This window comes from Ranitomeya variabilis, chromosome 3 (assembly GCF_051348905.1).
Source record: "Ranitomeya variabilis isolate aRanVar5 chromosome 3, aRanVar5.hap1, whole genome shotgun sequence".
NCBI lineage: Eukaryota > Metazoa > Chordata > Amphibia > Anura > Dendrobatidae > Ranitomeya > Ranitomeya variabilis.
In genome coordinates, this window is record NC_135234.1 from 244162401 (window position 1) to 244189787 (window position 27387).

General features: G+C 45.5%; 1 protein-coding gene across 3 annotated transcripts in view; it reads left to right on the plus strand.

Moving 5' to 3' along the window:
- The first annotated feature begins 466 nt into the window (after window positions 1–466).
- Window positions 467–27387, plus strand: part of ADIPOR1 (adiponectin receptor 1) — a 56046-nt gene continuing 29125 nt past the window's right edge. For 2 of the 3 annotated variants that reach the window (XR_013223789.1, XM_077295315.1), the window contains exons 1-3: window positions 467–641; window positions 7719–7936; window positions 10665–10787. Coding sequence is in view for 2 of the 3 variants with exons in the window: in XM_077295315.1 (XP_077151430.1) it covers window positions 7799–7936; window positions 10665–10787 (261 nt within the window). In the remaining variant the exon portion in view is untranslated. Of the gene's footprint in view, window positions 761–7718; window positions 7937–10664; window positions 10788–27387 lie in introns of all 3 variants that reach the window. The other variant, XM_077295316.1, reaches the window with a different exon arrangement.

A 27387-nucleotide genomic window follows, 5' to 3' on the forward strand; every position in this document is an offset into this window, starting at 1 on the left:
AGTGGCAAATACGGCCCTGGGTGGCCGCAGCTTATAGGCAAATTTATAGGCGAATTTTGGGGGTGACAGATTCCCTTTAAGTGTATTCACATCAGGGCACCTCGCTGCATTGTATGTTATTATTGTGATTATCTTTTGTTAAACTATAAAAAACAGAAAAGAAAAAATTGCCGAATAAGAAACTGACGAATAAGAAACCAACTTCAGCCTTGTTGGTTCATATGCCTAGGGCACCAAAATACCTTGTCCCGTAGCCGTAACGTAGCACCTACAGACTCTTGCTATGTACCACATAATTCCTTATTAATATAATATTATAATAATTTAGTATTAAAGAGCTACAAAAGTGTGGAGAAAAACAACAAATAATGAAAGAATCTATCATGAAGGTGAAATCAGTGCCCTCCTGGCATAGGAAGCCTGGAAGCTGGTCTACAGAAAAATGGCCGCCGGAAGGTCAGCACACGGTGCAGAGCTATAGGGGAGTGCTTGTGTGTGCAGCACCGAGCTGAGAAGTCACCAGCCGCAATGAGCGCGTGCGCAGACGAGCGGCCAATCGCTGCCAGCACCGGAAGCTGCTGTCGGTGTGTTGTCATTTCCTAGGCTGTGGTTGTTCCAGAGACATTTGGTGGAAGCCTGAGGTAAACAAGTCCTGCTCTTATTTCCCAGCCGTGAGGACGGAGCTCGGCGTTGTGCGGCGCCTGGATGCATGTAGAGGAGCTGGCCATGGATCAGACATGGCGTGTCACCAGCTCCTGCGGTCAGCCGGCTGCTCGGGGCTGGATGTGTTCGGGGGTCTGCATGGGGCTGGATGGGGTCTGCATGGGGCTGGATGGGGTCTGCATGGGGCTGGATGGGGTCTGCAGGGGGCTGGATGCGGTCTGCAGGGGGCTGGATGGGGTCTGCAGGGGGCTGGATGGGGTCTGCAGGGGGCTGGATGCGGTCTGCAGGGGGCTGGATGCGGTCTGCAGGGGGCTGGATGGGGTCTGCAGGGGGCTGGATGGGGTCTGCAGGGGGCTGGATGGGGTCTGCAGGGGGCTGGATGGGGTCTGCAGGGGGCTGGATGGGGTCTGCAGGGGGCTGGATGCGGTCTGCAGGGGGCTGGATGCGGTCTGCAGGGGGCTGGATGGGGTCTGCAGGGGGCTGGATGGGGTCTGCAGGGGGCTGGATGCGGTCTGCAGGGGGCTGGATGCGGTCTGCAGGGGGCTGGATGGGGTCTGCAGGGGGCTGGATGGGGTCTGCAGGGGGCTGGATGCGGTCTGCAGGGGGCTGGATGGGGTCTGCAGGGGGCTGGATGCGGTCTGCAGGGGGCTGGATGCGGTCTGCAGGGGGCTGGATGGGGTCTGCAGGGGGGCTGGATGCGGTCTGCAGGGGGGCTGGATGCGGTCTGCAGGGGGCTGGATGCGGTCTGCAGGGGGCTGGATGGGGTCTGCAGGGGGCTGGATGGGGTCTGCAGGGGGCTGGATGGGGTCTGCAGGGGGCTGGATGGGGTCTGCAGGGGGCTGGATGGGGTCTGCAGGGGGCTGGATGGGGTCTGCAGGGGGCTGGATGCGGTCTGCAGGGGGCTGGATGCGGTCTGCAGGGGGCTGGATGCGGTCTGCAGGGGGCTGGATGCGGTCTGCAGGGGGCTGGATGGGGTCTGCAGGGGGCTGGATGGGGTCTGCAGGGGGCTGGATGGGGTCTGCAGGGGGGCTGGATGCGGTCTGCAGGGGGCTGGATGCGGTCTGCGCGGGGCTGTGGTCTGCTCGGAGTGATGCCGCACATGCAGAGAGGACTATCGGCCCATGGTCTGTTCTGCAGCGGTCAGGTTACACTGGAGGATCCTATGTGCTGTGTAGCATGGCTGCCCCATAGGAAGCCATTACATAACGATTTATCACTGGGGCCTGGTCCCATTTATCTAGAAGTTGATCAGCGGCTGTGATCAGCCCGTCTTACCGGGAATCTGCGTCTGTATCTGACACATTAGAGGGAACCTGTTAAATTGTGCATGCAGTGCGATCTGGGGGGAAGCTGAGCACAATCATGTCCTGGATGGTTCCCAACTAACCTGTATGTGCTCATTGATATCCTGTGTGTGTGTGTGTATATATATATATATATATATATATGTATATATATATCACACCGTTATTTGTGAAAAAAGCTGTTTTATTTAGCCCATGATGGCGATGTTTCCGTCCAAAGAAGTGAACCTTTTTCAAGCACAAAAGTTTGCGTGTGTCCAGTATGGGCTGTGTGCCAAAATGCCGCTAATGGCTAGGCGTCAGGGTGGGGGGCTGACCGAGGCAAAAAGCCTTTAAAAACGTATATTAGCTTTGCATTAAAGTACCCCAAAATAGACAATGAAAACCTAAAAAACCAGGTTTCAACAAACCCTTTTTCACTCAGATCATCTCGCATCGCTCAGGTTTTTTATTATCTATTTTGTGTATTTTAATACTATTCAATATGATTTTGCAAGGGTTTTTCTATGTTGGCCTCCTACTCAGTGACTGACAGCTATCTGCATGCAGAGTCATACAGGGAAGACTGTCAGTCACTGGATTGACCCGCCCACTGGACTCATGAGTGCAGACACCAGGGATTTCAGTGAGTAAAATGCAAGTTATACTGAATCTCTTCCATAAAATATCTGACCGGCTCCTCCTGCTCTGTAACATCCTGCCTGCAGGTCAGATACCATTTTATATGACCAGTTCCCTTTAATAAATGTTAGAAGCTTACTTTAAAGGAGGATTCCAGGACTTTTTTTTTTGTAAATCATGGGGCTGACCCCGAACAGTCCTAGACGGCTCCTGCTGGTGACTCTGCTGCTGGTAGGTCACCATAAGGGCACATATCAATAATTGTGTGTAGTGTTTCCTAGTTGGCCACCTACACACTTTAAACCAGATCTGTCATTTGCCCGAATAGTACTAGGATAAGTCGGTACTAATGGCCCTAGTGCCAGAATAAGTAGTGTGCTGTTTAATGAATAGGAGCAATGTAAGAATACTACAAACTAGTCTGATTGTAGAAGGGGACTGCTGTCAGAGGCGCAGATGTGGAGCAGCTCATATGCCTTTTAGTTCTGTCCCCATATTATGCTGCCCTAAATGAGGTCATCAGGTCACAGCATATTGATGTTCTATCTATCCATAATGTAGGTCTGAATACGATATCAATCGGAGTCTGGCACCACTGCCGCTCATCTGTTATTTGCTCCAGGAGCCACTGGATATGAACACCTCGAACAGAGCACAGCTACCTTCAATGTATAGCAACTGCTGCAGGGGGCTACAGAACAACACTCTACACTGTAAAAAATGTTTACATCCAGCCACTTCAGGAGCAAATATCATCTGATTGGCAGGGAATTTTGGTGTCGGATTTCCACCAATCTCATAATTATTTTATTATTATTATTTATTTATATAGGACCATTAATTCCATGGTGCTATACATGAGAAGGGGTTACATACAAAGTTATAGATATCGTTTACAGTAAACAAATTTACGATGACAGACTGGTACAGAGGGGAGAGGACCCTGTCCTTGCGGACTTACATTCTGCGGGATAATGGGGAAGAGACTGATGGTCGGGGGTGCAGCAGCTCGGGTGGTGGTGAGGCGGCAGAATGGTTATTGCAGGCTGAGGCTTTCCTGAAGAGATGGGTTTTCAGGTTCTGTCTGAAGGATCCGAGGGTGGTGGATAATCGGATGTGTTGAGGCATGGAATTCCAGAGGATGGGGGATATTCGTGAGAAATCTTGGAGGCGGTTGTGTGAGGAACGTATAAGTGTGGAGGAGAGTAGGAGGTCTTGGGAGGATCGAAGATATTGGGAGATTAGTTCAGAGATATAGGGAGGGGACAGGTTGTGGATGCTTTGTAGGTCCGTGTTAGTAGTTTGAACTAGATTCGTTGGGGAATTGGGAGCCAGTGGAGGGGTTTGCAAATTGAGTAGCGAGGAGAGAGGTGGATTAGTCAGGCAGCAGAGTTGAGGACAGACTGGAGTGGTGATTATTTATCCTATGGATGGATAGGTAATCAACATGCTATGACTGAATGACCCCTTTAAAGAGATCTTCCACTACTAATTATGCCCACTTTCATATGTCCTAACTCTTTCTAACAATCAGTTTTCTACTATATGCCTATTACCTGCTCCTGTAAGCTTATCTGTGTGGGTGACATAGTATTCTGTTGTGTTCTGGCTCTGCTACTTCCAGTCTGTGGACCGTAATCGGACTAACCTGGGTAAACCATGTCATTTGTGGGAGCAGGGCTACCTCTGTGAGTGACAACAGTCTGAGCACGCAGGCTGATATCACATTTTACTCTTCTGCAGAGATCCTGCCGATTCTTTGGAGTGCAGTCCCTTCAGCAGACAAGCTCTGCAATGTGCTGCTTGTTATTAGAAAGCATCTCACAGGGCTTGTCAGCTGAAGGGATGGCATGTCAAAGCTTTGGCAGGACCCAAGCAGAGATCAGTGAAGCCTGATCTGAGTTTGGTCATGCGTGGTGCAGACTGACTCTGCCAGAGCATTGAAGTGCCGTCCTTCAGCTGACAAGCCCTATTATATACCTTATAATGATCAGAGGTGAACTTACAGGAGCAGGGCAGGTAAAAGGAGTATATTAGAAAGCTAATAGTTAGGAAAGAGTTAGGACATATGAAAGGAGGTGTAATTAGTTGTGGAAAACCTCTTTTATGTTTGGTTTGTCGACACATCCATCTAAACAGGGTTGCCCATTTTTAGAAATGTGGGTTCTAAACTGTGTAAAATACCAAACTTGGCAAGTACTAATGCTCTCTGTCCAGCTTGCCATTGCCGCTCTGATCTTAGTGTTTTGGCTGCAGTGATTATGTCATTAGTGATGAGCGAGTGTGCTCGTTACTCGAGATTTCCAAGCATGCTCGGGTGTTCTCCATTTTGGGCGTGCTCGTAAACTGCATGATTTGTTGCTGTTCAACAACCTGAACACATGCAGGGATTGCAGCTGCGGTGACACAAACATAATCTACAAGCACGCTCAAAATACTCAGAGAACACCTGAGCATGCTCGGAAATCTCGAGTAACGAGCATTCATGCATTCATTCTGGAAGAGCATGTAGAAAAGCCGCGGAGACACCATCACGTGTTTCTCAACGCAAGCAATGAAAAGCCAGGTCTTTCACCGGGAAGGAACAACCACGGGAAGGGCAGCATCCAATAAAGGAAAACCACCTATGCCAAAACGTGGTATCCATCCACAGACAGCTGTTTCGGGGTATTATTAGGTGAAAGACCTGGCTATTCATTGCTTGCATTGAGAAACATGTGATGGTGTCTCCACAGCTTTTCTACATGCATTTGCATATTTCCCTTTAGGGATGGGGGCAGTGTTCTGGATCACTGCGTTGAGAAACACGTGATGGTGTCTCCGCGGTGTTGGATGTTTTGATCTCCCCGAGGTCATTCATCCTTATGTTTATAGTCTTTTCACTAGGCACTGCTCCTAATAGCCAATTTCCTACTCCACACTGATGAGGGGCAAATACCCCGAAACAGCTGTCTGTGGATGGATACCATGTTTTGGCATAGGTGGTTTTCCTTTATTGGATGCTGCCCTTCCCGTGGTTGTTCCTTCCCGGTAAAAGACCTGGCTATTCATTGCTTGCGTTGAGAAACACGTGATGGTGTCTCCGCGGCTTTTCTACATGCAGTTGCATATTTCCCTTTAGGGATGGGGGCAGTGTTCTGGATCACTGCGTTGAGAAACACGTGATGGTGTCTCCGCAGTGTTGGATGTTTTGATCTCCTCGAGGTCATTCATCCTTATGTTTATAGGTCGCGGCTGGGTCTTCCAGAATGAACTATCTTCAATGCTCTTACTGAGGAAGGAGCTTGTTGGCTAAAATCTTGCAATACATGATGTCATCCATCCTCCCTTCAATATGGTGGAGTCCTTCTGTCCTCTTTGCAAAAGCATCCCTAAAGTATGACGTTTCCCCGACCATGCTTCACGGTTGGGACAGTGTTCTTGGAGTTGTACTCATCCTCCACGGCGAGTGGAATTGATACCAAAAAGTTCTATTTTGGTCTCATCTGACCACATGACCTTCTCCCATGCCTCATCCAGATTGTCATTGATGGACTTTAAATGGACCAGGACATGTTCTGACATGAGAAGGGGGACATTGCATTCTCTGTCGGATTTTAACCCATGACAGGGTAGTGTGTTACTAACGGTAATGTTGAAGACTGTGGTCCCAGCTCTATTCAGGTCCCGGTGCTCCCAGCATGATTAGACGCATTCGCCGAGAACACTAGGAACATCTGGGCCTAATGAAGGGTGGAAGATGTGACAGTATTGTGTTTTTACAAAACATTCACATCTTCAATTCACACTTTGCATTTTCAGTTTTTTGTAGCCAAAAAAATGGCTCTAGTTTTCTATAAAAATAAACCTTTTTTTTCGAATTACTAGGACCATGAAAAGAAGCAAAATAAGCTTCACGCGAGTCTGCCATCAATCGAGAGTAAATTTAGAATCAGAACACATAAAGTTGCAGACCTTTCACTACACAATTCTGAAACCAGAAAGCTCCGTATCCATTTAGTTTCTAATGCTGACTATAAACAATACGGCCACGGTGACGATTTGTCTGTAGGACGTCATATACTTTCCATCATGTCAAAGGTATAGCTTACACTACACTACCCCCACGCAATGTGATCAGTAATGTTAGATGGAGGGAACATCACTGCTGCCTTATTGTTTGTATGGTAAATTATTACTTGTACCGAATAGGGCCTTTCAGGATAAATAGGATATCTGTTTTGAAAGCCTTTTTAAATTTGACCCTGGGAGGTTATTCCTATACTATTTGCCTTGAGCAAAGTACATAAACAGTATAACACTTTTATAGGGGCCAGTTCTCCTGCGGGAAATCATTTTACCAAAAGTATATTGCTTACTCAATGTAGGCAGTCATTATAGAGATTGGCAGTGAAGCCGCTATCAGAGTATTTATTTTATGTCTAACCAGAAAGAATCATTTTGGTTTTTAAGTAGTAGAGGGAATCTGACAGCAGATATATGCTTCCCGATCCTCGAGCAGCACGTGTCGGACCGCTACTTGTATGATCTCAGTCTTAAACTGCTGGTGACCAACCATGCTAGAAACTGATGACACGCGGGTCACCGTCGGCTTCTCTGCTGTCACTGACTGACAGGTCACGCCCAATGTACACACACAGCAAAGCCTGTCAATCCAGGGCAGTGGGCGGGGAGAACCACCAGAGGTGCTCGGTCCCCATAGGCTTTTAAAGTATGCTTTTCTCCAAAATGCTCCAGCTTTTTAGAGTCCACCATACTTGGTGGAGATGATACAGCCAGTGCCTGATGCCCATGGATTGGCCATGATGTATGAGCTGTCAGGTTCCCTTTAACCACTTTAATCAAGGCATTTTTTCACTGTATAGGAATTGCATCACTTGTAGTATTTGTTTAGCAGGGTATGAACAAGTTGTTTTGTGGTGCTTGCATAATGTGGTAAAGATGAAAATTGGTAACTATAAAACTACAGATGTAATTTGTGGCATGGATTTCAGGAACCCAAAATCAGATTTATTTTATTTATTTATTTTTTTACTGACACACAAACACATGAACGTACGTTCTAATTATTGTATCGTGTGAAATGGCATCTATTTGGATGAATGACCTTAACTTATTCTGGTTTCTTAGGTTCAAAACAGTGAACAGCAGGCTATTCGGACTTAAACGGCACTGTAATCCCCTCCCCCACCCCTCCATATAAAGGCCAGATGGCCACTTGTAAAGTATCAGGGCAGGAGGGTAGCTTGCCCAGCAGTTCTCGGGGAGATCCAGAAGACTTAGAGTTAACAGAATTGGGACCACTCTTGGAAACGGGAAGAGAAAGAAAGGGCCAGTCTTCAACTTGTGTAAGTACTGGAAATCTTTGTGTAATAGCTGAATACAAGTGCTTCTCACAAAATTAGAATATCATCAAAAAGTTAATTTATTTCAGTTCTTCAATACAAAAAGTGAAACTCATATATTATACAGTCATTACAAGCAGAGTGATCTATTTCACGTGTTTATTTCTGTTAATGTTGATGATTATGGCTTATAGCCAATGAAAACCCAAAAGTAATTATCTCAGTAGATTAGAATAATTAACAAAAAACACCTGCAAAGGCTTCTAAGCATTTAAAAAGGTCCCATAGTTTCACTAGGCTCCACAATCATGGGGAAGACTGCTGACTTGGCAGATGTCCAGAAGGCAGTCATTGACACACCCCACAAGGAGGGTAATCCACAAAAGCTCATTGCTAATGAAGCTGGCTGTTCAGAGTGCTGTATTCAAGCATATTAATGGAAAGTTGAGTGGAAGGAAAAAGTGTGGCGGCAAAAAGATGCACAAACAGCCAGGATAACCGCAGCCTTGAAAGGATTGTTAGGAAATGGTCATTCAAAAATTTTGGGGAGAGTCACAAGGAGTGGACTGGGGCTGGAGTCATTGCTTCAAGAACCACCACACAAAGAAGTATCCAGGACATGGGCTGCAAGTGTCGCATTCCTTGTGTCAAGTCACTCTTGACCAATAGACAACGCCAGAAGCATCTTACCTGAGCCAAGGAGAACAAGAACTGGACTGTTGCTCAGTGGTACAAGGTATTATTTTCAGATGAAAGTAAATTTTGCATTTCATTTGGAAATCAAGGTCCCAGAGTCTGGAGGAAGAGTGGAGAGGCACATAATGCAAGCTGCTTGAGGTCTAGTGTGAAGTTTTCACAATCAGTGATGGTTTGGGGAGCCATGTCCTCTGCTGATGTAGGTCAACTGGGTTTTATCAAGACCAAAGTCAGCGCAGCCATCTACCAGGACAAATTTTAGAGCACTGCATGCTTCCCTGTGCCGACAAGTTTTTTGGAGATGGAAGTTTCATTCTCCAGCAGGACTTGGCACCTGTCCACACTGCCAAAAGTACCAATACCTGGTTTAAACTTGCCTGACTTTAACCCCATAGAAAATCTATGGGGTATTGTCAAGAGGAAGATGAGACACCAGACCCCACAATGCAGACAAACTGAAGGCTGCTATCAAAGCAACCTGGGCTTCCATAACACCTCAGCAGTGCCACAGGCTGATCACCTCCATGCCACTCTGCATTGATGCAGTAATTGATGCAAAAGGAGCCCCGACCAAGTATTGAGGGTATTTACTGAACATACATTTCAGTAGGCCAACATATCAGATTTTAAAATCATTTATCAAGCTGGTGTTATAAATTATTCTAATTTGCTGAGATAATGACTTTCGGGTTTTCATTGTCTGTAATCCATAATCAACAATAACCGAAATAAACATTTGAAATAGATCACTGTCTGTAATGACTCTATGTAATGAGTTTCACTTTTAGTATTGAAGAACTGAAATTAACTTTTTTTATGGTTTCATTTATTGAGAAGCACTTGTATATTGCATCTCTTTTTGTGTCTGTAGAATGTTTGTGCTGCATTATACAGGATGGGCCATTTATATGGATACACCTAAATAAAATGGGAATAGTTGGTGATATCAACTTCCTGTTTGTGGCACATTAGTATATGCGAGGGGGAAACTTCAAGATGGGTGGTGACCGCGGTGAAGTCGGCCATTTTGGATCCAACTTTATTCTTTTCAATGGGAAGAGGGTCCTGTGACACATCAAACCTATTGAGAATTTCACAAGAAAAACAATGGTGTGCTTGGTTTTAACGTAACTTTATTCTTTCATGAGTTATTTACAAGTATCTTTGTTTACAGCCATCGACATGTCACAGAGGTTAACACGTGAGGAGCAGATAGAAATTGTGTTGGTCTGGTAAACGCAGTTCCCGGGACTCAATGCAAGACACCCTACACAAGAAAACTGTCACGATTCCCATTTTATTTAGGTGTATCCATATAAATGGCCCACCCAAAAAAGTTTGCCTCATCGCTGAACATAAAGTTCTGTGTAAACTGAGGGTCCTGTTCAAATTTTTGTTTTGCCCATTCTGCAAATTCAGCGCACCGATCTGGGTCACCAACTATTCCCATTTAATTTCGGTGCATCCATATAAATGGCCCACCCTGTATTATCAGGATTCAGAAATGTAAATGGCTAGATCTACAAAACATCTTGATGCCCAACCTTGTCCTCTTTGCTACATTAGGAGAAACGGAGTATAGTCTTTGAAGTAGTTTTGGGAACACCGCCATTTCATAGGTTATCGTTAAAGGAACCTGTGACCAGCCAGACAATTACCATACAGATGCCATTGTAGTGGAAATGTAGTACTACATCACTTATTTATATGGATGGCTTAATTCTGCAAGAGCATCTCGAGGCGCGCCAACAAATCATGTTATCAGGATCCCCCATAATATTGCACAGATTATTGAATCCTCGTCTTCAGAGGAAATCCTGAAAATATGATCTGTTGGTGGGCCTTGATGACTAGAGTTATGGAACACAGCTCTAAAGCAAGAAGATATCTAATAAAGGCGTATGCAAAGGGTTGGTGTAAAATTCCAAGCCATAAAAATCTATTGAGATAGAAAGCAGACCAACTGAACTGAATGCTTGCAAGCACCAATGATACTAGAAGCCATGTAATGACATAAGCCTTGATTCCGCTTTAGGGAAATGAAAACCAAACAGCAAAGGGGTCTCAAGAAGAAGAGGAGGAGGAGGAGGTTAGAGTATTGACTCTACCACTTCAAGCACATCATGCCATGGAGAAAATGGAAGAGTTTGTTTATAAGGTGAGGAAATAGACATTTCTATGATAGTTCTTACTCTGTTATATAAAAACTGACACCAGTATCTAAAGACTTTTTTAGGAGGACAGGACACTTCATTCATGTAACAGGACTGGCCAGAACTTACAACATTATGGGTGGTGCTTCAATTGTTTAAAGAAAAAAAAAAGGGCACGCACACACTTTTTTTCTTTTTGGTAGGTGGCATAGTAAGTGGCACTTACCCTTCTACCTTTATTCAACAAACAGATGAAGTGGTCACTGGGGGTTGTGAACGAAGGCGGTATTTGCAAGGCAACAACTGTTTTGCGCTATGACCTTTCAAATGACAAAACAATTTTACTGCGTTTGGATATATTCTTGTCTTATTTAAAAGGATATTCTCAAGTTGTCTATTGAACAGCTCACAGCTCTGCAGTCTCCTGCTTCTTTGTTGCTTGGAGGGTGAACACTCTTCTTTGAGTGACATTTCTGGTCAGGCGTTTCATCCTAACAGTTGCCAGTCTTCATATAGAGCTAACACGGCCTTTGAACAAGCACACAGCCTGGGAAAGTGAGAGCTGTGATTAGAACTGCTCAGGAAACTGATGGAACAGGTCACAGGTTCAGCTAAACAGGTTCTCTTACAGCAAGAGAATGAAAGCAGACAGAAAAAGCAAGTTAGTTGCAAATTTGCCTGTTTTCATGCTGCCTAACTAAAGCAATTTAATAACATGAAAATGCCCCTTTAAGACTTTACTCTAAAGTCTTTAAACATTTGCAAGCTTTTACCTGAGGTTTGCTTTACACCTACTGAGATCCAAGTGTTGGTTATAGAAGATTGTAATTCAGAACATCAGTAACTTATAAAGTGTTATAAATTGTTCCAATAGGTGCGACAAGTACAGAAATAACTGCTTGTGACTTTTCGCCCTTTAATAACACCTTTGTAAAACTTGTGTCAAGCCTGCCCAATGTTAGCAGACAGGATTATTCCCTATTTTATATCAGCATACTGCTTGACATGATGATGTCATCTAATGTGAAGTACCGTATATACTCGAGTATAAGCCGACCCGAGTATAAGCCGACCCCCCTAATTTTGCCACAAAAAACTGGGAAAACTTATTGACTCGAGTATAAGCCTAGGGTGGAAAATGCAGCAGGTACCAGTGAATTTCAAAATTAAAAATAGATACTCCATACCGTTCATTATGGCCCCATAGATGCTCCACATAAAGCTGTGCCACATATAATGCTCTGCACCGTTCATTATGGCCCCATAGATGCTCCACATAAAGCTGTGCCATATATACAACGCTCTGCACCATTTCCCCATAGATACTCCACATAAAGCTGTGCCTTATATATAGTGCTCTGCACCGTTGCCCCATAGCTGTGCCATATATATAATGCTCTGCACCGTTGCCCCATAGCTGTGCCATATATATAATGCTCTGCACCGTTGCCCCATAGCTGTGCCATATAGTGCTCTGCACCATTGCCCCATAGCTGTGCCATATAGTGCTCTGCACCATTGCCCCATAGCTGTGCCATATAGTGCTCTGCATCGTTGCCCCATAGCTGTGCCATATATATAGTGCTCTGCACCATTGCCCCATAGCTGTGCCATATAGTGCTCTGCACCGTTGCCCCATAGCTGTGCCATATAGTGCTCTGCACCATTGCCCCATAGCTGTGCCATATAGTGCTCTGCACCGTTATTGTCCCATAGCTGTGCCATATAGTGCTCTGCACCATTGCCCCATAGCTGTGCCATATAGTGCTCTGCACCATTGCCCCATAGCTGTGCCATATAGTGCTCTGCACCGTTGCCCCATAGCTGTGCAATATAGTGCTCTGCACCGTTGCCCCATAGCTGTGCCATATATATAGTGCTCTGCACCGTTGCCCCATATCTGTGCCATATATATAGTGCTCTGCACCGTTGCCCCATAGCTGTGCCATATAGTGCTCTGCACCGTTATTGCCCCATAGCTGTGCCATATAGTGCTCTGCACCGTTGCCCCATAGCTGTGCCATATAGTGCTCTGCAACGTTATTGCCCCATAGCTGTGCCATATAGTGCTCTGCACCATTATTGCCCCATAGCTGTGCCATATAGTGCTCTGCACCATTATTGCCCCATAGCTGTGCCATATAGTGCTCTGCACCGTTGCCCCATAGCTGTGCCATATAGTGCTCTGCAACGTTGTTGCCCCATAGCTGTGCCATATAGTGCTCTGCACCGTTGCCCCATAGCTGTGCCATATAGTGCTCTGCACCGTTATTGCCCCATAGCTGTGCCATATAGTGCTCTGCACCATTATTGCCCCATAGCTGTGCCATACAGTGCTCTGCACCGTTATTGCCCCATAGCTATGCCATATAGTGCTCTGCACCATTATTGCCCCATAGCTGTGCCATACAGTGCTCTGCACCGTTATTGCCCCATAGCTGTACCATATAGTGCTCTGCACCGTTATTGCCCCATAGCTGTTGCTGCTGCTGCAATAAAATAATAAAACATACTCACCTGTTTTGCTTGCAGCTCCTCGGCGCCATCTTCCCGGCGTCTCTCCGCACTGACTGATCAGGCAGAGGGCGGCGCGCACACTATATGCGTCATCGCGCCCTCTGCCTGAACAGTCAGAGCGGAGAGAGAGAGACGCCGGGAAGATGGAGACAGCGCCCGGCGAGTGGAACGCGGACAGGTGAATATGACATACTTACCTGCTCCCGGCGTCCCGCTCCTTCCCCCGGACAGCTGGTCTTCGGTGCCGCAGCCTCTTCCTCTATCAGATTAGAGAAATGAATAGGCGGCTCCGCCCCTATGGGAGGTGGAGCCGCCTATTCATTTCTCTAATGAGCGGTCCCACGTGACCGCTCAGGGGAAGAGGCTGCGGCACCGAAGACAGTGTGACAGGCAGGGGGAGCGACAGGAACGCCGGGACTAGGTAAGTATATGACAGTGCTCACCCGCCGACCCCACCACCGATCATGACTCGAGTATAAGCCGAGAGGGGCACTTTCAGCCCAAAAATTTGGGCTGAAAATCTCGGCTTATACTCGAGTATATACGGTATATAGTTTGACACTTGGCATAACATATATATATATATATATATATATATATATATATATATATATATATATATATATATATATATATATATATATATATATATATATATATATATATATATATATATATATATATATATATATATATATATATATATACACACACTCACTGGCCACTTTATTAGGTACACCTGTCCAACTTCTTGTTAACACTTAATTTCTAATCAGCCAATCACATGGCGGCAACTCAGTGCATTTAGGCATGTAGACATGGTCAAGACAATCTCCTGCAGTTCAAACCGAGCATCAGTATGGGGAAGAAAGGTGATTTGAGTGCCTTTGAACGTGGCATGGTTGTTGGTGCCAGAAGGGCTGGTCTGAGTATTTCAGAAACTGCTGATCTACTGGGATTTTCACGCACAACCATCTCTAGGGTTTACAGAGAATGGTCCGAAAAAGAAAAAAAATCCAGTGAGCGGCAGTTCTGTGGGCGGAAATGCCTTGTTGATGCCAGAGGTCAGAGGAGAATGGGCAGACTGGTTCGAGCTGATAGAAAGGCAACAGTGACTCAAATCGCCACCCGTTACAACCAAGGTAGGCCTAAGAGCATCTCTGAACGCACAGTGCGTCGAACTTTGAGGCAGATGGGCTACAGCAGCAGAAGACCACACCGGGTACCACTCCTTTCAGCTAAGAACAGGAAACTGAGGCTACAATTTGTACAAGCTCATCGAAATTGGACAGTAGAAGATTGGAAAAACGTTGCTTGGTCTGATGAGTCTCGATTTCTGCTGCGACATTCGGATGGTAGGGTCAGAATTTGGCGTAAACAACATGAAAGCATGGATCCATCCTGCCTTGTATGGAGCATCTTTGGGATGTGCAGCCGACAAATCTGCGGCAACTGTGTGATGCCATCATGTCAATATGGACCAAAATCTCTGAGGAATGCTTCCAGCACCTTGTTGAATCTATGCCACGAAGAATTGAGGCAGTTCTGAAGGCAAAAGGGGGTCCAACCCGTTACTAGCATGGTGTACCTAATAAAGTGGCCGGTGAGTGTGTATATATATATATATATATATATATATAATTGTCTAAGGGGTACTTCTGTCTGTCCTTCTGTCTGTCTGTCACGGATATTCATTGGTCGCGGCCTCTGTCTGTCATGGAATCCAAGTCGCTGATTGGTCTCGCCAGCTGCCTGTCATGTGTTGTGAATTTGCTTTTTGCTCCCTCTAGTGGTTACTAGTTTTTTGACTCTGGTTTTTCTGTCATTCCTTTTATCCGCACCTGGGTCGTTACTTAGGGGTGTTGCTATATAAGCTCCCTGGACCTTCAGTTCAATGCCTGGCAACGTAGTTATCAGAGCTAGTCTGCTGTGCTCTTGTCTACTGATCCTGGTTCCAGTTATATCAGCTAAGTCTGCCTTTTGCTTTTTGCTATTTGTTTTGGTTTTGTATTTTTGTCCAGCTTGTTCCAAATCTATATCCTGACCTTTGCTGGAAGCTCTAGGGGGGCTGGTGTTCTCCCCCCGGACCGTTAGACGGTTCGGGGGTTCTTGAATTTCCAGTGTGGATTTTAATAGGGTTTTTGTTGACCATATAAGTTACCTTTCTTTATTCTGCTATCAGTAAGCGGGCCTCTCTGTGCTAAACCTGGTTCATTTCTGTGTTTGTCATTTCCTCTTACCTCACCGTCATTATTTGTGGGGGGCTTCTATCCAGCTTTGGGGTCCCCTTCTCTGGAGGCAAGAAAGGTCTTTGTTTTCCTCTACTAGGGGTAGCTAGATTCTCCGGCTGGCGCGTGTCATCTAGAATCAACGTAGGAATGATCCCCGGCTACTTCTAGTGTTGGCGTTAGGAGTAGATATATGGTCAACCCAGTTACCACTGCCCTATGAGCTGGATTTTTGTATTCTGCAGATTTCCACGTTCCTCTGAGACCCTCGCCATTGGGGTCATAACAGTCATGGCTGCCGCGACCAATCAGCGACGGCCACAGTCCGATTAGTCCCTCCCTACTCCCCTGCGCGCTCCCTACTCCCCGCAGTCACCGCTCACACAGGGTTAATGCCAGCAGTAACAGACCGCGTTATGCCGCAGGTAACTCACTCCGTTACCGCCTCTATTAACCCTGAGTGACCAAGTTTTTACTATTGATGGTGCCTAAGGCCTCTTTCACACTTCAGTTGTTTGGCGTCAGTCTAAATCCGCCATTTTCCTCAAAAAACGGAGCCGTTTTTTTTTTTTCGAGGGATCCGTTTTTTCCCCCATAGACTTACATTAGCGACGGATTGTGACGGATGGTCGTCCGTTCCATCCGTCATGCGACGGATCCGTCAAAATTTGGCGGACGTCATCTAGACATTGACGGTCAAAGCAACGTTTTTTGTCTCCGTTGAAATGGCGGATCGCGACGGATCCGGCGCGTCCGTCATTTCATAGAATGGCCACCTATGGGCGACGGATCTTTCGCGACCGTCATTTCGGCGGATCCGTCGCCCCAATCCGTTTTTTCAATTTTTTTTCAATTGCGCATGCTCCAAAAAGTATATACAACCCCCGAGTAACGGATCCGTAAAAAAAACGGATCCGTTACATCCGTTTTTTCAACTATTGTGACGGCGCCGTCGATCCGTCATTATGTCGGAAGTGACTGACGCCAAAAAACTGAAGTGTGAGAGAAGCCTAAGCAGCGTCAATAGTAAAAACATCTAATGTTAAAAATAATCAAAGTAAAAAAATTACATACTCGCCTTTCCCTCTCCTCGAAACTCTACGGTGACCACTCCATGGAAGCGGCAGGTTCCGATGGCAAGGATGGTCTGCGAGAAGGACCTGCCATGACGTCACGGTCATGTGACCGCGACGTCATCACAGGGTCCTGCGCAAGAAGGACCTGCCATGACGTAACGGTCATGTGACCGCGACGTCATCACACCCTGGGACCGGAAGCTGCCGCCTGCACCGCACACAGGCGACAGAACTACTACAAGGGGCCCTCGGAAGGTGAGTGTATATATTTATTTTTTATTTTTTAACCTGTGACATACGTGGCTGCGCAATATACTACGTGACTGGCCAATATACTACGTGGCTCTGTGCTGTATACTACGTCGCTGTGCAATATACTACAAGGCTCTGTGCTGTATACTACGTAACTGGGCAATATACTACGTAACTGGGCAATATACTACGTCGCTGGGCAATATACTACGTGGCTGGGCAATATACTACATGGCTGGGCAATATACTACGTGGCTGGGCAATATACTACGTGGCTGGGCAATATACTACGTGGCTGGGCAATATACTACGTGGCTCTGTGCTGTATACTATGTCGCTGGGCAATATACTGCGTGTTATGGTTCTCAATGGCAAGAGAACATAGCCCAGCAAACATACGAACTAGCTCTTGGAAGGATGGAAACTAAACTGACCATGAACTAAACCTGCCGCACAACTAACAGTAGCCGGGTAGCGTAGCCTGCGTTTTATCCCTAGACGCCCAGCGCCGGCCGGAGGACTAACTAATCCTGGCAGAGGAAAATATAGTCCTGGCTCACCTCTAGAGAAATTTCCCCGAAAGGCAGACAGAGGCCCCCACAAATATTGGCGGTGATTTTAGATGAAATGACAAACGTAGTATGAAAATAGGTTTAGCAAAATTGAGGTCCGCTTACTAGATAGCAGGAAGACAGAAAGGGCACTTTCATGGTCAGCTGAAAACCCTATCAAAATACCATCCTGAAATTACTTTAAGACTCTAGTATTAACTCATAACATCAGAGTGGCAATTTCAGATCACAAGAGCTTTCCAGACACAGAAACGAAACTACAGCTGTGAACTGGAACAAAATGCAAAAACAAACAAGGACTAAGTCCAACTTAGCTGGGAGTTGTCTAGCAGCAGGAACATGCACAGAAAGGCTTCTGATTACAATGTTGACCGGCATGGAAGTGACAGAGGAGCAAGGCTAAATAGCGACTCCCACATCCTGATGGAAACAGGTGAACAGAGAGGATGATGCACACCAGTTCAATTCCACCAGTGGCCACCGGGGGAGCCCAAAATCCAATTTCACAACAACTGCGTGGCTCTGTGCTGTATACTACGTAACTGGGCAATATACTACGTGGCTGGGCAATATACTACGTGGCTGGGCAATATACTACGTGGCTGGGCAATATACTACGTGGCTGGGCAATATACTACGTGGCTGGGCAATATACTACGTGGCTGGGCAATATACTACGTGGCTGGGCAATATACTACGTGGCTGGGCAATATACTACGTGGCTGGGCAATATACTACGTGGCTGAGCAATATACTACGTGGCTGGGCAATATACTACGTCGCTGGGCAATATACTACGTGGCTGGGCAATATACTACGTGGCTCAGTGCTGTATACTACGTCAATGGGCAATATACTACGTGGCTGGGCAATATGCTACGTGGCTCTGTGCTGTATACTACGTCACTGGGCAATATACTGCGTGGCTGGGCAATATACTACGTGGCTCTGTGCTGTATACTACGTAACTGGGCAATATACTACGTCGCTGGGCAATATACTACGTCGCTGGGCAATATACTACGTGGCTGGGCAATATACTACGTGGCTGGGCAATATACTACGTGGCTGGGCAATATACTACGTGGCTGGGCAATATACTACGTGGCTGGGCAATATACTACGTGGCTGGGCAATATACTACGTCGCTGGGCAATATACTACGTGGCTCTGTGCTGTATACTACGTCACTGGGCAATATACTACGTGGCTCTGTGCTGTATACTACGTCACTGGGCAATATACTGCGTGGCTGGGCAATATACTACGTGGCTCTGTGCTGTATACTACGTAACTGGGCAATATACTACGTAACTGGGCAATATACTACGTCGCTGGGCAATATACTACGTCGCTGGGCAATATACTACGTGGCTGGGCAATATACTACGTGGCTGGGCAATATACTACGTGGGCTGTGCAGTGTACTACGTAGGCTGTGCAATATACTACATGGACATGCATATTCTAGAATACCCGATGCGTCAGAATCGGGCCACCATCTAGTACATATATAATTAATGTATGTCTTTCCACTTCTCTTCCTTGGGTATGTGCACACATTGAATATTTGCAGAAGAAATGTATGCACCAAAAGCGTTGCAGTTTCCAGTACCAGCCAAATGGATGAGATTTCTGAAAGCTCATGCACATCCTGCTTGTCTTTTCCTTGTAGATTTGCAGCAATTTCACATCTGCAGTATGCCAGTTCTTGCAGCTGTTTTGCAGTGTTTTTCACTCAAATTAATGGGGAAAAATGCATCAAAGACTCAGATTTTCTGCATTTTTCCTGCAGAGAGATGGATTTTTGGTGCATAAATCTCTTCTGCAAGTACCATACTCAAAGGGTGCACATACCCTTATACTGCCACCCAATTGTTGTGAATGTGTGGCAGTATTTGATTCTCACAGCCATCACTTTAACCCCCGGATCACTTCGATCAAACAAGCTATAAAAAACACAAGCACCATCAAAAATATATAGTATTTAAAGGGATCTACCTACAGTTAGTCTGTAACAATACATGCACTAATCCAAAAACAAGAAGACTAACACAAGAGCAGGGATCACCTTATAACAAAGTAACAAAATATTTTTATTGCACACCAAAACCTACAACATGGACATATAAAAACAATTAAAAAACATTAATGCCGCTTAGTGTGATTATTGTTGTGAACTCTGTTTTCGGGCTCCCTTTTGTGGTCACAGGTGGTATTGTGTGAGTTTTGTTTTTGGGCTCCCCCTGGTGGCTTTGTTTGTTATCCTGCGGATCTGTGGCTGAATCAGCTGCCTCGTTATGCACTAGGGAGTTTCCTATTTAGCTCTGCTTCACCTCCACTTGTTGCCGGCTGTCGATGTATTCAGTGCTATTCTGATCTCCCCTGATTATCTTCGTTTTCAGTCTCTTCTGGAGAAGCTAAGTTTCTGTTTGATTATTTTTTGCTCATCAGTCTGCAATATCATTTCAGTATATGATGAGTTAGTCCAGCTTGCTAATATGTGAGTTCTTGCTGCTGGTAAGCTCTGGGGTACGGAGTTGCTTCCCCCGCACCGTTAGTTGGTGCGGGGGCTCGAGCAATCTCTGCGTGGATATTTTGCTTAGGGTTTTCTATTGACCGCACAGCTCCCTTCCTATTTTCTGCTATCTAGTGTTAGCGGGCCTCATTTGCTAAATCTATTTCATCTCTGCGTTTGTGCTTTCCCCTTAACTCACCGTTAATATTTGTGGGGGGCTTTTCTATACCTTTGGGGTCATTTCTCTGAGGCAAGTAAGGACTTTACTTTCCCTCTAGGAATAGGTAGTTTCTCAGGCCGTGAAGAGACGTCTAGGATTTTCAGGTAACGTTCCACGGCTGCCTATAGTTGTTTGCGGATAGGATCAGGTTGCGGTCAATCCAGATACCACTTCCCCAGAGCTGGTCGTCGGTTTAGTTACTTAGCTAGTCTTACTTGCGATCCTTTCCACTAGGATCATAACAGTACAGCCGGCCCATAAAGTGTTAATTGCATGGCAGAAGCAGGAGAAGAGAAGCCTTGAGGATTTTTTTTTTTCTTTTTGCTGCCGTGTGTCTAGCTTCTTTCCTCCTCTTAATCTTGGTGTGGCTCTGAGTTCAGCTGCTGACATGGATATCCAGAGTTTGGCCTCCAGTGTAGATCATCTTGCTGCAAGGGTACAAAGTATTCAGGATTTTGTTGTTCACAGTCCTATGTCAGAGCCTAGAATACCTATTCCGGAGTTGTTTTCTGGAGATAGATCTAGGTTCCTGAATTTTAAGAACAATTGTACATTGTTTCTTTCTTTGAAACCTCGTTCCTCTGGTGATTCCGTTCAGCAAGTTAAGATTATTATTTCTTTCTTGCGCGGCGACCCTCAAGATTGGGCCTTCGCATTGGCGCCAGGGGATCCTGCATTGCTCAGTGTGGATGCGTTTTTTCTGGCCCTTGGATTGCTCTATGAGGAACCTAATCTTGAGAACCAGGCTGAAAAAGCTTTGTTGGCCCCCTCTTCAGGGGCAAGATGAAGCAGAGGTGTATTGCCAGAAATTTCGGAAATGGTCGGTGCTTACTCAATGGAATGAGTGTGCCCTGGCTGCAAATTTCAGAAAGGGTCTTTCTGAAGCCATTAAGAATGTCATGGTGGGGTTCCCTACGCCTGCAGGTCTGAATGAGTCAATGACTCTGGCCATTCAGATTGATCGGCGTTTGCGGGAGCGCAAACCTGCGCACCATTTGGCGGTGTCTTCTGAACAGACACCTGAGTCTATGCAATGTGATAGAATTCTGACCAGAAGTGAACGGCAAAATTATAGACGGCAAAATGGGTTGTGCTTTTATTGTGGTGACTCAGCTCATGTTATCTCAGCATGCTCTAAGCGCACAAAAAAGATTGATAAATCAGTCACCATCGGTACTTTACAGCCTAAGTTCATTTTGTCTGTTACCCTGATTTGTTCCCTGTCATCTTACCCGGTTATGGCTTTTGTAGATTCAGGTGCTGCCCTGAGCCTGATGGATTTGTCATTTGCCCGGCGCTGTGGTTTTGTTTTGGAGCCTTTAAAATTCCCTATTCCACTAAGGGGTATTGATGCTACACCATTGGCTATGAATAAACCTCAGTACTGGACGCAAGTGACCATGTGCATGACTCCTGTTCATCAGGAGGTGATTCGCTTTCTTGTTCTGCATAATTTGCATGATGTTGTCGTGTTGGGTCTGCCATGGTTGCAGACTCATAATCCAGTCCTGGATTGGAAAGCAATGTCTGTGTCAAGTTGGGGTTGCCAGGGAATTCATGGTGACGCTCCTGTGGTGTCAATTGCTTCATCCACTCCTTCTGAAGTCCCTGCATTTTTGTCGGACTACCAGGATGTATTTGATGAGCCCAAACTCAGTTCTCTACCTCCTCATAGGAATTGTGATTGTGCTATAAATTTGATTCCTGGTAGTAAGTTTCCTAAGAGACGACTTTTCAATTTGTCAGTGCCGGAGCATGCTGCTATGCGGAGTTATATAAAGGAGTCTTTGGAGAAAGGACTTATTCGCCCCTCCTCCTCCCCTCTGGGTGCGGGATTCTTTTTTGTGGCTAAGAAGGATGGTTCCCTGAGACCTTGTATTGATTATCGCCTTCTAAATAAAATCACGGTCAAATTTCAGTATCCTTTGCCATTGTTATCTGATCTGTTTGCTCGCATTAGGGGGTCTAGTTGGTTCCCCAAGATAGATCTTCGTGGTGCGTATAACCTTGTGCGTATTAAGCAGGGTGATGAATGGAAAACTGCATTTAATACGCCCGAAGGCCATTTCGAGTACTTGGTGATGCCTTTTGAACTTTCTAACGCTCCTTCTGTCTTTCAGTCCTTCATGCACAACATCTTCCGCGAGTATCTGGATAAATTTATGATTGTGTATCTGGATGATATTCTGGTTTTTTCTGATGATTGGGAGTCCCATGTTAAGCAGGTCAGGATGGTGTTTCAGGTCCTGCGTGCCAATGCTTTATTTGTGAAGGGCTCAAAATGTCTTTTTGGAGTCCAGAAGGTTTCTTTTTTGGGTTTCATTTTTTCCCCTTCTACTATTGAGATGGACCCAGTCAAGGTTCAGGCTATTCATGACTGGACTCAGCCTACATCTGTTAAGAGTCTTCAGAAATTCTTGGGTTTTGAAAATTTTTACCGTCGCTTCATCGCTAAGTTTTCTGGTGTTGTTAAGCCTTTGACGGATTTGACCAAGAAGGGTTCTGATGTTACTAATTGGTCTCCTGCGGCTGTGGAGGCCTTTCGGGAGCTGAAGCGCCGGTTTTCCTCGGCTCCGGTCTTATGTCAGCCAGATGTCTCTCTTCCTTTTCAGGTCGAGGTTGATGCTTCTGAGATTGGAGCGGGGGCTGTTTTGTCGCAGAGAAGCTCTGATGGCTCTGTGATGAAGCCATGTGCTTTCTTTTCAAGAAAGTTTTCGCCTGCCGAGCGGAATTATGATGTCGGTAATCGGGAGTTGTTGGCTATGAAGTGGGCATTTGAGGAGTGGCGACATTGGCTCGAGGGAGCTAAGCATCGTGTGGTGGTCTTGACTGATCACAAAAATCTGATTTATCTCGAGTCGGCCAAGCGGCTGAATCCTAGACAGGCTCGTTGGTCGTTGTTTTTCTCTCGTTTTGCTTTCGTGGTCTCGTACCTGCCTGGTTCGAAGAATGTGAAGGCTGATGCTCTTTCTAGGAGTTTTGTGCCTGATTCTCCTGGAGATTCTGAGCCGGCTGGTATCCTCAGAGAAGGGGTGATTTTGTCTGCCATCTCCCCAGATTTGCGACGAGTGCTGCAGGAGTTTCAGGCGGATAGACCTGACCGTTGTCCACCGGAGAGACTGTTTGTCCCAGATAGATGGACCAACAGAGTTATTTCCGAGGTTCATTCTTCGGTGTTGGCAGGCCATCTTGGAATATTTGGTACCAGAGATTTGGTGGCCAGGTCCTTTTGGTGGCCTTCCTTGTCGCGGGATGTGCGTTCCTTTGTGCAGTCTTGTGGAATTTGTGCTCGGGCTAAGCCTTGCTGTTCTCGTGCCAGTGGTTTGCTGTTACCTTTGCCTGTCCCGAAGAGGCCTTGGATGCACATTTCCATGGATTTTATTTCAGATCTTCCTGTCTCTCAGAGAATGTCTGTCATCTGGGTGGTGTGTGATCGTTTTTCTAAGATGGTCCATTTGGTGCCCTTGCCTAAGTTGCCTTCCTCCTCCGAGTTGGTTCCACTGTTTTTTCAAAATGTGGTTCGTTTGCACGGGATCCCTGAGAATATTGTTTCCGACAGAGGATCCCAGTTTGTGTCTAGATTTTGGCGGACCTTTTGTGCTAAGATGGGCATTGATTTGTCTTTTTCGTCGGCCTTCCATCCTCAGACGACTGGCCAGACCGAGCGAACTAATCAGACCTTGGAAACCTATTTTAAGATGTTTTGTTTCTGCTGATCAGGACGACTGGGTGGCTTTTTTGCCATTGGCCGAGTTTGCCCTTAATAATCGGGCTAGTTCTGCTACTTTGGTTTCGCCTTTTTTTGTAATTTGGGGTTTCATCCTCGTTTTTCCTCGGGTCAGGTGGAGCCTTCTGACTGTCCGGGAGTGGATCTTGTGGTGGATAGGTTGCATCAGATTTGGGATCATGTGGTGGACAATTTGAAGCTGTCACAAGAGAAGGCTCAGCGACTTGCCAACCGCCGTCGCTGTGTGGGTCCCCGACTTCGCGTTGGGGACTTGGTGTGATTGTCTTCTCGCTTTGTTCCTATGAAGGTCTCCTCTCCCAAGTTCAAGCCTCGGTTTATCGGTCCTTATAAGATTTTGGAAGTCCTTAACCCTGTGTCATTTCGTTTGGACCTCCCAGCATCATTTGCTATTCATAATGTGTTCCATCGGTCGTTGTTGCGGAGGTATGTGGTGCCTGTGGTTCCTTCGGTTGAGCCTCCTGCCCCTGTGCTGGTTGAGGGAGAATTGGAATACATGGTGGAGAAGATCTTGGATTCTCGTATTTCTAGACGGAGGCTTCAGTATTTGGTTAAGTGGAAGGGCTATGGTCAGGAGGATAATTCCTGGGTTGTCGCCTCTGATGTTCATGCGGCTGATTTGGTTCGTGCCTTCCATGTGGCTCACCCTGATCGCCCTGGGGGTTTTTGATGAGGGTTCAGTGACCCCTCCTCAAGGGGGGGGTACTGTTGTGAACTCTGTTTTCGGGCTCCCTCTTGTGGTCACAGGTGGTATTGTGTGAGTTTTGTTTTTGGGCTCCCCCTGGTGGCTTTGTTTGTTATCCTGCGGATCTTTGGCTGAATCAGCTGCCTCGTTATGCACTAGGGAGTTTCCTATTTAGCTCTGCTTCACCTCCACTTGTTGCCGGCTGTCGATGTATTCAGTGCTATTCTGATCTCCCCTGATTATCTTCGTTTTCAGTCTCTTCTGGAGAAGCTAAGTTTCTGTTTGATTATTTTTTGCTCATCAGTCTGCAATATGATTTCAGTATATGATGAGTTAGTCCAGCTTGCTAATATGTGAGTTCTTGCTGCTGGTAAGCTCTGGGGTACGGAGTTGCTTCCCCCGCACCGTTAGTTGGTGCGGGGGCTCGAGCAATCTCTGCGTGGATATTTTGCTTAGGGTTTTCTATTGACCGCACAGCTCCCTTCCTATTTTCTGCTATCTAGTGTTAGCGGGCCTCATTTGCTAAATCTATTTCATCTCTGCGTTTGTGCTTTCCCCTTAACTCACCGTTAATATTTGTGGGGGGCTTTTCTATATCTTTGGGGTCATTTCTCTGAGGCAAGTAAGGACTTTACTTTCCCTCTAGGAGTAGGTAGTTTCTCAGGCCGTGAAGAGACGTCTAGGATTTTCAGGTAACATTCCACGGCTGCCTATAGTTGTTTGCGGATAGGATCAGGTTGCGGTCAATCCAGATACCACTTCCCCAGAGCTGGTCGTCGGTTTAGTTACTTAGCTAGTCAATCTTGCGATCCTTGCCACTAGGATCATAACAGATTATAACCAAACAGGTACATCATATAGTAGCTACATAATACCAAATATTCAGAAAAATATATACATATATAGGACCATGGGGTACAGAAGATTGAGTACAACGTGATGGAGAAATTCAAAATGTAATTTCTTTCAAACAACGATTGCAGTATAGTTGATGATTGACACCAAATATCGGAGAGAGCTTTATAACCATAAAATATTAAATAGTTATTAAACAGGGAAAATATATCATATACAGCATACCAATAATGGGTTAAATGCCCATTTGGAAAAATATCCGTTACACAACCTCTGAAAAACAATTCCTCCTAAAGTTACCCTGGAGCCAGTCGTACACCAACAATAATACATTACCATTCATACCGCAGATACAGCGTACTCAAGAGGGATCCCCTGCCTCGTAAATTCTCAAGACAGTGAAAAAGCCATAAAGATGCCCTGTTTGCCTGACGCGTATCGTCACAAACGTGACTTCATCAGGGGCAGATAGGAAATGATCGCAGTGTTCCGGTGGCATAGAGAAGCATCGAGCGGGGAGGGGGCTCCCTGCATGCTTCCCTCAGAACAACGCGATGTGATTGCATTGTTCTGAGGTTTTCCCTGCCTGCAGACCCCCGGATCCAAGATGACCGCGCGTCCTTCTGGGTCCTGCAGGGAGGTGTTCTCCTCATCTGAGAGCAGGCGCTGAGAAGCCTCCTTCACTACCTGTCAGATTGCTGATCTGACACAGTGCTGTGCAAAGTGTCAGATCAGTGATCTGACGTTATACAGTAATGTCCCACTCTGGGACAATGTAAACAAGTAAAAAAATATATATATATTATACTGTGTAAAAATATTTTTTTTCAATTCCTAAATAAAGAGAGAAAATAAATAAATATTGTTCCAATAAATACATATCTTTATGTAAATAAAAAAACAATAAAAGTAAACATTTAGTATTGTCGTGTCCGTAACGACCCAACCTATAAAACTGTCCCACTAGTTAACCCAGTGAACACCGTAAAAAAATTAAATAACGAGACAAAAAACAATACTTTATCATACCGCCGAACAAAAAGTGGAATAACACGCGATCAAAAAGACAGATACAAATAAATATGGTACTGCTGATAACGTCATCTTGTCCTGCAAAAAAACAAGCTGCCATACAGCATCACCAGCGAAAAAATAAAGTTATAGCTCTCAGAATTAGTGATGAGCGAATATACTTGTTACACGAGATTTCCCGAGCACTCTCGTGTGACCTCCGAGTATTTTTTAGTGCTCGGAGATTTAGTTTTCCTCACCTCAGCTGAATGATTTACATCTGTTAGCCAGCTTGATTACATGTGGGGATTCCCTAGCAACCAGGCAACCCCCACATGTACTTATGCTGGCTAACAGATGTAAATCATTCAGCTGCAGCAAGAAAAACTAAATCTCCTAGCACTAAAAAAAATACTCGGCGGACACCTGAGCATGCTCGAGAAATCTCAAGTAACGAGTATATTCGCTCATCACTATTAAGGAGTTAATAGTATTATCACCCCAATTGCATTATTTTTCATAAAGCGCACAGTAAGTGTTATTGGTCATATACAGACTAGGCGCAACATAACTTTACCACTTTATATCTATGTAATTTACTAATTTCTTTCTACTCCTCTGTGCATCCAGCGTTGCAAAGCTGAATGGGTGTTCCTATTCTTAGGTTATGTTCACACAGGAATCCCTTCAGGGAGTGCTCCTTTTTTATGGAGTTTTGTAAACCTGAGTCATCTTTTTTAAAGGGGTATTCTAAAGTTATTAAATAGTTTTAATTAGCACAAAAATAAACAAGTTTGGGAATGACTTGCTTTTTGTTTCTGCTGTCATTCTCGTGCAATGAATATGCAAAGAACAGCTGCACTCAAATGTTATCATTTTTTTGTATACACTAATCCTGGTCTGTATGTTTATTTACAGTGAAGTTT